Source organism: Lates calcarifer, linkage group LG13 (assembly GCF_001640805.2).
Source record: "Lates calcarifer isolate ASB-BC8 linkage group LG13, TLL_Latcal_v3, whole genome shotgun sequence".
Lineage (NCBI taxonomy): Eukaryota > Metazoa > Chordata > Actinopteri > Centropomidae > Lates > Lates calcarifer.
This window is the reverse complement of record NC_066845.1, coordinates 481,342-494,098: the sequence shown is the minus strand read 5'-3', so window position 1 is coordinate 494,098 and position 12,757 is coordinate 481,342. Positions and strand designations below refer to the sequence as shown.

Below are 12,757 nucleotides of genomic sequence, written 5' to 3'. Positions count from 1 at the left end.
TTGTTTTTTCACAGCGTATGTGAACAGTGTGCAAACAGCGATTTTGTTCTTCTTTGCAACATTAGGAAGACTGTGAGGTGAGAGAGCTTCTCCTGATTTAAAGAGGCCTCCATATAGCTTCCTACTGTTAACTGACCAAAACTACTCAAAGGCCTCCCCGCTGATCAAAGATGCTGTCGATTTCTTTGTTGAAAGTGTTTAATAAATTATTAATTGACCTTTTCTTTCTTTTTCAGTTGTATGAACTGGATGATGATGAAAAGCGCAAAGAATTTCTTGATGACCTTTTTAGTTTCATGCAGAAACGGGGTAAGTGATTTCCACTTTAGTACAAGATAATAACATGTCATGTCATGAAGTAACCTTAGTGTGGAGCTTCAGGGAAACTTCATGGCTGAGATCAGCAGCACAGGTTTTAGTTTATGTAGTTGTACACACAGTTCAGAAAGCGCATTCACAGGCCTCCTCACAATATGCTCTGCTTTTATTGGCCACTTACATTGTGATGGTGTATTTTCTCAATGTGAGAATTCTGCTGGCAGCTGCTGGTTTTACTGGAGGAGTGGACATGTGTACAAATCCTTGCATAATATGAGGAAGTTAACCACCCAGCAGAGAATAAAGGCACTGCCAGTTACAATGACTATTTTATGTCTATTTTAGGAGCACAAGGTTACTCTGCCATCTTGTTGTTATTCTGAGTTCTTTGTTCTGTACACAGTGTTTTAAATGTCTGCAGATATATATTTTTATGTCCTCACCTGCCTGTCCTTGACTTTCAATACAATGACTCAAAAAAAAAAAATTATAGAGTTTAATTTCCATTCAGTGACATCATTGGAATTATTAAAACAAGACTAGCCAATAATTTGGATTATTTGTAGTTTAGATAAAGTACTTAACCATGTTTAACCAGAACAGATTTTCTGTTGTATCCTGTGTGCAGTGTAAGAAAAGAATATTCCTTTATCAGCTGAGTACACAACAAATGTCAATTTGTATAGAAAAAAATGAATATGTTTTAAATTTAACAGTTGAGATCCAGACCTGTAATCCCCAGTTTCTGGATAAATCATTGTTACTTATGGTGTGGTTAGTACTGTCGCCTCACAGCAAGACATTTTTGTGTTCGAGCCCTGGTTCAAGCCCAGGGCTTTTCTGTGTGGAGTTTACATGTTCTCTCTGTGCCTGTGTGGGTTCTCTCCAGGTTCTCCAGCTTCCACGGTCCAAACACATGCAGGTTAACTGGTGACTCTAAACTGCCTGTAGGTGTGAGTGTGAGTGTGAGTGGTTGTTTGTCTCTATGTGTTGGCCCTGTGATGGACTGGCGATCCATACAGGTTGTACCCTGCCTCTCTCTCAGCTGGGCTTCAGTCCCCCCATGACCCTTAACAGATAAGCGGTATAGATAATGGATGGATGGATGAATTACTGTTTGTACAAACATTCAGTTATCACACACTGATGCTTTCATATTTGGCATGTATTATAGATTAAAGTTTGAAGAAGAGGTGCATCACAATTCATTCGTCATGTTATAGGCTAAATTTCATACCCTCATTCAACTTCATTGAGTAAGCTCATATGAATTACCCACTAGAAGTGAAAGCCACTGATACTGATGCCTCTTATAATTTTACTAATTTAATTTTATATTATACCTTATAGTATATTCTTTCACTTCTTCATTTTATAATTGTCTTATATTTTCTCGGTTGTGAAGAGTGAATGACTAGTGATGAGTTGTTTCCAGGCTCAGCTTTTTAATCAAAAAACAGATCAGGAAATGATTTTAAAAAAACAAAAAAAACAAAAAAAACTTAATAAATAAATCCAATATTTTGAATCTCCTTTACAGTATTTTCTAAATACTGTTATTATTGGGACAATCATTGATAATAAGCTACAACACAACATTGATTAAAGATTAAATTCAACAAAAATTCACATACAGCTTTTGCAGATGTATGATTATGATTATGATTGGGATTATTCCAGAATTTTCAATGTGTAGTAAATATTCATGCCTCTCCGTCATAAATGTACTAATCGTTTACACTGTAGTAACAAATTTGTTTTCACACAGTACAGCGGAATTTTTGTTAACTGCATTTTTTCATCTTTTTTTGTTTTATTGAATAATTTTAGATTTTTGCTTGCACATATATGAACATAAAATGTTCAGCTGCTGTATACACTGTATTTAATAAAATTGTGACGTACAAATGGATGTTTTAGGTTTTACACATTTCTCTAACTTTATGAATATGTCAATAAAAACTGAAAATTTCCCAAAAACTAAAGTCCCATTTAACCACAGTCCAGCTGTATGCGTGAGGGCTGTGGGTGGTCACTTGGGTTTTTGAAACAGTATGGATTGTTGTTGGAGCGTTCAATTAGAGATTGATTTTGGACTTAGTGTAGGGAGACATTGTCAGTGCGAAGCAGATCAGCAGCCTATCTCCACTGCTAGCCTCTGACAACTGTGATCACAGTGGACTGCTCTAAATATCCTAATCAATGTTTCTTGAAAACATCACAGTATGTTTGTCACAGTATGTTTTTGGTCAGCATGGAGCCTAAGATAGATAGATTCAAGTTGTTTAAGTTTGTTCAACAACCTGATATTCACAGAGCACAAACGTTGCTTCTTGTGTTTGTGCCTACTTAAGTATTTCCCTAAGTCTACTTTTTAAATTCTCTGATTAACTGCCATTTTATCATGGCCTTCCAAAATGACACATAAGGGCATTTTCTTATCTGACACCAGATCATCAGAATGACATTGCTTCTGTGTGCCTTCAACTTTGAGTGTATGGTGTCTCTACACACAATGGCTGTGATGGCACAATGAGCTCTGTTGTCATGGAAACAATAATAAACAATAATAAACACATGGACTGGCTCAAACCTTCACTGACATCATGACATGTAGTAAGTTTTTATTCTAAGAATTCAGATCAGTTATCTCCCGTGGTTTTCGCTTCCAAAGTTGATCTAAGTTATTTGATTTCCTCTTTCTGACAGCTCATGTTTTACATCTGTGCACCAACACTATAGTTTTAATTTCCAGATAGAAGCTGTTCATCAGTTTAGTTCAGGAGTTTGTTACTGTAGAAGTAAAGCTCTTATATATATCCTTCATATTTCACCTTTTCGCTCTCCTGTCAATGTGGTGGCCCATGGTTTTTATTCTCAAGTATCTGGATTTTAATGGAACAGAAATTTTAAGAAAAAGTGATCTCCCCAGAAGTGTTTCTTTCCATGTGCAACTTTTCCCCCCATACACCTGAACACATTGTCCTGGATGCTTCATACTTTTATTTGTCTTCATACTTTTCTTTTTCCTTAAATGTTTCAAACGACATACCTTTGGATATCTTTGGCGGGAAGTGTGTCTGACTTGACTGTAGTCGTTTCCCAGCAGTCGGCAGCAGTTCACATTTGACCATCAAGTCAGGCACAGCCCAATTGACCTCAAATGTACCTATTCATGTCTATCAAGGAAAGGTTCTATTGCAATATACATCGGTATCGTTTTATTGCCCAGCCCTAGTTCCATCCTATCTTTGCTCTCTTTGCCCACATTTCTGGTCCTTAAGATGATGACAATACATAGTCTTTATAAGTGTCAGATAGTATGTTTGATTCTTCAAAATATGTTGTACATTGTCATATGTTTCTTCATGTAGTACACATGTACCGTACTGTGTTAATGTCTTTTCCTTTCTTTCTATGATAGTGATGCAGCACAGTATTTTACTGATATATTTTCTTCTTGTCAGAGGAACCTTAAGGCTTGAGTCATGCAGCAGATGGTCACCCCCTTGTATTGGTTTTCAGCCTTGAAAGCAGAGACATAGAATCCTCATGGAGAGATTACATCAAAAGCAGAGCAGACAATGGCTGTGATGGCCTCCTTTGTGTGTTGATAAATACCCAGGGTGATTTACTGTTGCCCCAGGGTTGTGGTTATTAATTGATTATTATCTCTACGGACTACCATCAGCACTTTTTCTCAAATAAGTCAACTTTTGTCTCTACCTAATTGCTTAAGAATACTATGTAGCAGAAGAAAAGGCTACTTGAGAGTTGCCTGAAAAAATTAGTCTTCGATCGCCGTGACACTAAATATTCCTCCTGACTTTGCTGCAGCATCCTGCTTTCACCTTTCAGTTGACATCCTGTATTTTTATGTTTTTCTCTGTCTTCTCACAGATAATGCAGGGAATAGTTAATGTTTAAGTTCTACAACTGCATGTCACAGTGGTTAGCACTGTCCCCTCACAGCAAGAAGGTTCCCGGTTCAAACCCTGGTTCACCCAGGGTTTTTCTGTGTGTGTTTGCATGTTCTCCCTGTGCCTGCCTGGGTTTCCTGCAGGTACTCCAGCTTCCTCTCACAGTCCAAAGACATGCAGTTGGTGACTCTAAATTGCCCATAGGTGTGAATATGAGTGTGAATGGTTGTTGTCTTGCTGTTCCAACCCTGCTGTCCAGGGCTCTCTCACCCAATGTCAGCTGGGATTTCAGTCAGTCAATTCTTAATTAAAATAAGAAAATGTTGAACTTAGGCAAGTAAGCATAGGCAAGTAATTGGTCATGTAAATTATTGTTCTTACAGTCCTCATTAATATTGTGTGATACTGAAAAACATGTTGGGAATGTTTTGAACAGAAAATGTAACTACAAGAGTGCAAAACTCATGACATTCCTATCAGCTCAGCTGTAGTTTGTGTTAAATGCAAATTAGCAAATATCAGCACGTTAACACACAGAGTAAGATCATGGTAAACATTATAGCTGCCCAACCACATTTATTTTTACACCACATCACATTTACAAAGGATCAATAAAGGAATCCCAGACATCAACTTTTATCCATCTTTCAGTTAATGATTTTAGTATTTATTGATTTTAGCCCAAGTAATTTATTGCACAAATTCTTTTTACCAAGGTTGTACTTAACTGTACAGTGACAAGAAAGCCTATTCTATTCTATTCTAAAGAGACAAGTGATATGTATTATTGTTGAATTATTTGTCACTATACAGCAGTAGTATTGGTCATTGGCCATTATGCTCTTAGGAACCTTTAATGCAGCAGAATTTTTCTGTGGCCTCATGAAACATAGAAAGAAACATCTCAAAGATGTTTCTTTGAGATAAATGTGAGGAATGGGAGGCACCTGAGCTATATATACATTGATCAGCCATAACATTATGACCACTGACAGGTGAAGGGAATAACACTGAATGTTTGGTTACAATATAGTGTTCCCTGGAGAAACCTTGGGTTCTGGTATTTATCTCAATAAATCTTGTTACATTGACACGTACCACTGACTAAATATTGTTACAAACCAAGCACACACCCCCCATGGCAAAAGCACTCCCCAATGGCAGGGGCCTCCTCCAGCAGGACAATGCCTCAACCACACGGCAAAAACTGCTCACAAATGGCTCTAGGAACATGACAAAGAGCCTAATGTGTTGACCTGGCCCACAAACTCCCCAGATCCAAATCTGATGCAACATCCGTGGGACCTCCCTAATATTGTGTAGCTCCCCCTTGTGCTGCCAAAACAATTCTGAGCCATCAGGGCATGCACACAGGACCTGTGGGTGTCCTGTGGGTTGTGGGGTGGGGCCTCCATGGATACAGACCATATACACACACACACACACACACACACACACACACACATATATATATATATATATATATATATATATATATATATATATATGTATATATATAGGGAGAGAGAGAGAGAGAGAGAGAGAGAGATGGTCACCATAGTTTTTCTCAAAATCACAATGACTGAGTATTTGGGGCAGCAGAACAGTGTGTGTGACAACAGTGGAGCTCTGTGACACAAGATATATCAGGCTTTGATACACACACAACACTCAGCTTATTATTGATTTGGTTCTTTTTATGGGACAGAAAGACAAATATACAGAATGTCACCAGACTTATACTTCATGGTTTGGGGTCATTGAAATTCTACTTAAATCCCTAAAACATCATGTTCTGGCCCTGAATCTTCCTGTCCTGGTTAGGTTTGAGTCTATGTGTTATGCCTTCCTCCTCTTCATTTAGGGAGTTGAACAGAAGTAGATAAACAGTTGGTTTCCCCTGTGACGCAGCATTAATTGTTCATTTCATGGGTTAAAAGAGCAAAGTCAATGAGGAGGAGAAATTCTCATCCCATTATCAGCTCAGTGCAAAGTGAACATGTCAGCGATGAAGCCAAGCATAAAGATGATTATTGCGCTACCAGAGCCCCTGATGCTCTACATTGTTCCAATTACAAACTCCTCCTCTCTTTGCAGCTGAGGCGTTAACTGAATAAGACTGTTAGACTCTGTGCAAAGCAGATTTCTTCCACCTTGTCCACCATTACTCATTGTCATAATGATACATAGACTGATTAGATAGTTTGTGCTGACAAAAGCTCTCCATCCTCACTCTTTTATTCTGTATATCTCTTTCAGGGAATCAGAGACAAATACATCACCCTCAGTATTGAAAGCACATAAATCTTGTTTTACGAGGCTTATCTCTCCTCAGATTCTGTCAGACAAAGGCTGAGACTTTATTTATTACCTCAATCCTTGTTTGGTTGGCTATTGTGTCTTCAACAAAATAATAGTTTTATAGATCAGCACAGATACTCATTGCAATCAGTGGTAATAAAGATAAGCTGGAGGGGGAGGGTGGAGGCCAAAGATCTCTAGTGCTGGTTTTGTTTTGTATCCCACTGTTTTACGATAGAACTCAATTATCTCAGACATTATGATCAGACATGGGTCGGCATGGTGGTGCAGTGATTAGCACTGTCGCCTCACAGCAAGAAGGTTTTGTGGCTCGCCAGGGGCTTTTCTGTGTGGAATTTGCATGTTCTCTCTGTGCCTGTGTGGGTTCTCTCTGGGTACTCCAACTTCCTCCCACAGTCCAGAGACATGCACTTTAGGTTAACTGGTGACTCTAAATTGCCCATAGATGTGCATGAGAGTGTGAATGGTTGTTTGTCTCTATGTGTTGGCCCTGCGATGAACAGGCGATCTGTACAGGGTGGACCCTGCTTCTCGCCCAATGTCAGCTGGGACAGGCTCCAGCCTGCCCGTGACCCTTACTGGATAATCAGTATAGATAATGAATGAATGAATTAATTAATGGGATGATCATCAGACATAACTGGTCATACCCTCTCCTTGCTAAAACTGTCTTTAGTTTTACAATACTTTTTTTTTTACTTAACCATTTCTAATTTACCCACTTTGATTATACATAGAAAAAATGTGTACATCAAGTGTGCACTGGGGGCAGTGGGAGGATTAAGGTAGTGTGGGGGTTCCCTAGACTTCTCTGAGTTTGAGTCTTTGAGTCCTACATTATTTGGTGTGCTCTGGCTCAGTGCATTCAGTTGATTGTACTACTCTCTGCAGGGCTTTGTGGTCCTGGATGCTGTTGTCATGCCAGGCAGTGATTATTTCTGCCAGGAAGCTTTTAACAGCACCACTGTAGAATGACTTTAGAGTCTTTGGAGACATCCTAAATCTCTCACCTGTTTAAGGTGGTCAGTGTGCTGCATCGTCCTCCTCTGCCCATGACAGATTGTCTAGGTCAGTGATGATATTTTAAAATTCCTAACTTTTTTAACAAAATCACCAGTGAGCTGAGAGGTCATATGGAAATTTTGGCCACTGTGGAGCTATATAACTTCACTTTTACACTGACTATTCTTTAATGGATTAGTCCATTCAGTCACAATTTATTCTGTACACATAGGGACAATAAATTAACTTATTTTAAGAACCTTCTCATAAGAAAGTTCTTTTTTTTTTAAAGAACTTTCTCATAAGAAAGTTCTTAAAATAACTTATTACTTACTTATGTATTGTTGGGCTTTGTCTTCCTTTGAATTGTGCTGCGTTATTTCTTCAGACCAACTCACAAATCTCATGCCAGCCAAGTCACTTTTTTGTCTGAATCAAGCCCCTCCTGCACTTTCTTCTCGATAGACCAATGTTGAAGCACTCTGGCTTCAGACTCACTGCTCGTATTTGTCTTGTGAGGGAAGGGGAACATCAATCCTTTGTTTTAATAGTGTCTCATTCGTTCACATGCCAGCACCACAAAATGAAGCCGTAATTACTGGCCTTAATTGATGTGGTTTTACCACCTCAGACGATACTTCAGAGCTCTTCTTCCCCTCACGGTATAGGCCTCACTGCTGTTGTTTGCACTATATTTCTGCAGCTATTGATCGCTATTATGGTAAATCCGATGGGCACAATGGAACTCTATCAGCAAAATGCAGGTTAATTATCTCAGGGTCAACCACTTTGGAATCTTCACAAAGGGCTGGTCGTTCTCTCTTTATTGCTTAACATTAAATTGCAAATACAAATTATTATCTGAGCCCCTTTATTTTGCTAATAAGGGGGCAGGTTGGCAGTCATTAATAGAAGATGACCTCCCATCTTCCACAGATTGTATTTGTGTTTTTAACAAGTCAAGAATCAATTTATCTGTGGTTCTGGTGTTTTTTTCCCCCGTTCATTACTTTTTCTTTTATGTCATGCCTGCATATCTTGTTAACAGTGCATGAACAGCTTTTATGTTTGTTGGCTTACATAGTAAAATGAGATAAAAATGTCTTATCATTAAATATTTGCACAAAATTTATGTCAAGAGATTATTTCATCATGTCATAGAAATACCACATTGTTAAATAATTATGCAGTTTTCAGGTCATGCACAGATAAGACATTAGAGACTTTTTTCAAAGTTATATTTCCTGCTGTTAACAGAGCTGTCAGACATTTGACTGGCTCAAGATAAATTGGCCTTATAAGAAGGTGCAGAAGCCTATTGATGGGAGGAACCAAAGTTAATGGAATTGATTGTGGATATTGTGTTTTCTTTCTGCAGGGACTCCAGTGAATCGGATTCCTATCATGGCCAAGCAGGTGTTGGATCTCTACATGCTCTACAAGCTCGTCACAGAAAAAGGCGGCTTAGTGGAAGTCATCAATAAGAAAATATGGCGTGAGATCACCAAAGGCCTTAACCTTCCTACCTCTATTACCAGTGCAGCTTTCACTCTCCGAACACAGTGAGTACAAGCACAGATGATGACCTCAGATAGATGATACCTCCACTCACACTGCTCCCCTAACACCATGCTGTGATTAAAATTCAGCCCTTTCTTTTCTTTAAATTTGATTCCATGTGTCCAGGCAGGTGAAAAGCACAGTCATCATATACATAGTCTCTCCCTGCCAATCCCTGCTGTATTCACAGTAATTATAGTATTCTATATGGCCTGGCAGTTAATCCACTGGAGTCCCAGTGTTGTTAGACTGCTCTGTGTTTGCATGGGATTCCTCACCTCACAATCCCATCTTTTAACAGTAAGGTGGAAAACATTATTAGTGATCATTATTATTTAATGAAATAGTTGTCTGTAGGTTGACATGTTTTCATTTTATATCGTCTAAAAGATACAAAGGGTTCTGAAACTCAAAAAAACAAATGTTTGCACAATGTTATAGGAATAATGGACTGAAAATTTGTCTAAACCCTTAGAGGAGCTGTTACTTCAAATTATTTATATGACTGTAAACAGAACAGCAGAGGAGCATCAGGTGTTTTTCTGTGTGTTCTCTCTGTGCCTGTGTGGGTTCTCTCCAGGTACTCCAGCTTCCTTCCACAGTCCAGAGACATGCAGGTTAACTGGTGACTCTATAATTGAATTTGAGTGTGAATGTGAGTGTGAGTGGTTGTTTGTCTTTATGTGTTAGCTGTTCCCAGCCTCTCGCCCAATGTCACTCCCCGCCGCACCCCTTTAGGATAAGCGGTATAGATAATGAATGAATGAATGTGGATGTTCATGACATGAGTATAATATTATACACTAACAGTCAGTGTGTTTACATGCACTGTAGTATCCTTGTTACCATGCATACAGCATGTCAGTAATAAGACTTCTCCTTTACCTCAAAAAAACCTTTATATGGCTTATTATTAGGTTCACTGTGTGTGTGTCCTGATTAGAAACCTGGTGACCCATACACATGGCAAGATAACCCTGTTCTCCAGGACAAATTACACTAGAGAACCAGGTTTTTCTAATTCCTTACTACTACAACTACCACTACTACTACTCCTCTTAAATGCACTTAAACACACCAATTGCAGCCATGAAAAATGCTGTCAGAAGTGACACTATGCCGATCCTATTTCCAATTAAAGGGGGACACAACATGATGAAGAACTTATACTACAACAAATCCTCCAGCTTTAACCACCATATAGTTAATTTGTCCCTTCCATTGATATGAACGAGTGTACTGGTGGCAGGTGTACTGGACTTTTGTTGGCATGGTTAGTATAGTTAACCTGCAATTATGCTTCATTAGTTATGCAGTCACAGTTCGGGTAGTTTTTGGTAGGTTTTTTGGTTAGTTGTTCAAAAACAACTTTTTTCTGCCCCATTCCAGACATGGCCCACATTCACCCTATGTACAGGTGTAGGGAGTCATTTGGACTTCACAGTCAGTCAGCAGAATGAAAATAATATGGACCAGGCTTGTAGGAACAGCTACAAAATAATCTGCCAGATCCACACCAGCATTGGCCACTGTCAGGGGTGGGTTCAATACTTCATTAAGGTTAGATTAGTCTACTTTACCTCATTAAGGTTAGTCACTTTATACTATGTCACTTAACTTCCTCCTTTGCTCCTGTCATAATTACAATGGCTCCTAGAGGTCATCTAGCAATAAAATGTATGAGTCATAAAGCTGCTGTACAGATGACCTATGGGTTCATTTTTTAGGGGAGAACAGTCTTATTTATTTTCATTTGTCAAAGCTTGAAACCAAAGCAATTAAACTGTAAGTGAAACCATTTAATTTTTTCAGGTAAACCCTTGAAATAATTGAATAATAAAGGTAAGGCGTTTGAATGGTCATTGTTTCGTTGTTGGACTGTTATTTTCAATCCTGCTCCTGCCCTGCAAAAATCGATTGATTAATGATTGACTGACCACATGGGACAAAGTGACACAGTAACAAAAAGCCAAGTAAATCACTGAATTCTTCTTCTTCCCTGCAGGTATATGAAGTACCTCTACCCATATGAATGTGAAAAGCGGGGACTAAGCTCCCCTGGCGAGCTTCAGGCAGCTATTGACAGCAACCGGCGGGAAGGCCGTCGGCAGAGCTATGGCTCTGCCATCTTCAACTATTCTCCTGTGGGCACCCCCACCCTCCTGTCCTCACCAAAGATACAGATGACCCACCTACCTACACTAACTCACAACAGTGGCCATATCTCCCAGGTGCCTGTGATCAAGAAAGGTAAATTAAGATGATACAAAGATAGGCAAGATTTAACACACAAGATTTTAGAGACAAATTAAACTGACAATACCACAAAGTCTTGACTATTTACCTAAACTGCAGAGAAGTTTTTGTTTGAAAAAGGCTGATTTTAGTAACAGGCCTGTATTTCTCATTTCCATAGCAGGTATAAGTATAATTCATAATATTTTGGTCAGAGGTCTTTGTTTTCTGATCTGCATCTCTTTTAATTTGGCTGTAGATTCACACTCAGCACCTCCTCCATGTTTATCTATTGTCTTGATATATTAACATTGGGCATAATATAATGTCTGTTTTCAGAGCACTAATCCATCAGTACAACAGCAGAGTCATGTCATACTCACCACTCTGTTGTTCTCACTTTTTTCTTTCAACCAAGATTCCTGTTTTCATTCACTAGTTAATTGCAGCTTGTTCTACTTTGTTATTTAGCTACTCTCCTCTGAATTCAATGAAATTATGCTTCCTGTACAGATGTTTCACATTAAAAGCCTTTAAGTTGAATAACACCCTCTTTTCCTCAAAGGCTGTGTTAAGGTTCACTGATGGTCAAAAAAGAAGCGACTGGAAATACTTAGTGTATAAGCACAGTAGTTCTCTTCAAAATAAAAACCTCTTAAAGCAGCCAAGTGGTAAGTACGACGGTACAGCTATTAAATAACGAGACTGATGCTGTAATACAATTTTATTGAATATAAACATTTTTCAGTGTCTTTCTTCCACTGATCAAAGCAGTGCAGTAGGTCTTCTTCAGACAGTTGTCTCAGCAAATATAGTCTATAGTGATTTTTTTTTTCTTTTCTGCTTTTAATTTTGTTCATGGTGCAGTCAGCGGGTCAAATTTAAAATAAACAAATTCTTTTTCTGTCACTCTGAAGGATGATTCATTTCCTCATCTATGAATATTTTGTCAAAACAAAGATTGCACATGATGTACTACACAGATCACATCTATTTGAGAAACTGTTGCATGATTATCCGGCCACTTAAGAAGAAGTTGGTGTGTTCACATGTCAGAAATTGATTTCACAATAGCTGCCCCATTTCCATCCATTCATACTCATGTAACTTGTGGGCATTTTGGTCATTTCCCCCAAAGAGGAAACATCTTGCAGGACTTCCTCATATCAGCACCGCCAAGTCGAGACACACTAATGCACCACAAAGAGTATGGGGTTGCAGGTCCACGTTAAGTCATCAGTCATGTCTACAGCACAGGCAAAAACAGTGATATCCATTAACAACCAACTTAATAGAAAGCAGAAATGTAGGAATAAAAATGTGATAAATGATGATTCTCCTTGGTAAGATGTAAATGAGCAACATTGTGAAGCAGTAGCATAGACATACTAGGAAAAATA

At 38.6% G+C, this 12,757-nt stretch overlaps 1 protein-coding gene across 1 annotated transcript in view; it reads left to right on the top strand.

The window, feature by feature from the left end:
* Positions 1-12,757, top strand: part of arid3c (AT rich interactive domain 3C (BRIGHT-like)) — a 75,235-nt gene that overhangs the window by 51,372 nt on the left and 11,106 nt on the right. Inside the window, exons 3-5 of the mRNA XM_051074936.1 lie at positions 237-309; positions 8,941-9,124; positions 11,128-11,372. Of these exons, the coding sequence (XP_050930893.1) occupies positions 237-309; positions 8,941-9,124; positions 11,128-11,372 (502 nt within the window). The remainder of the gene's footprint in view (positions 1-236; positions 310-8,940; positions 9,125-11,127; positions 11,373-12,757) is intronic.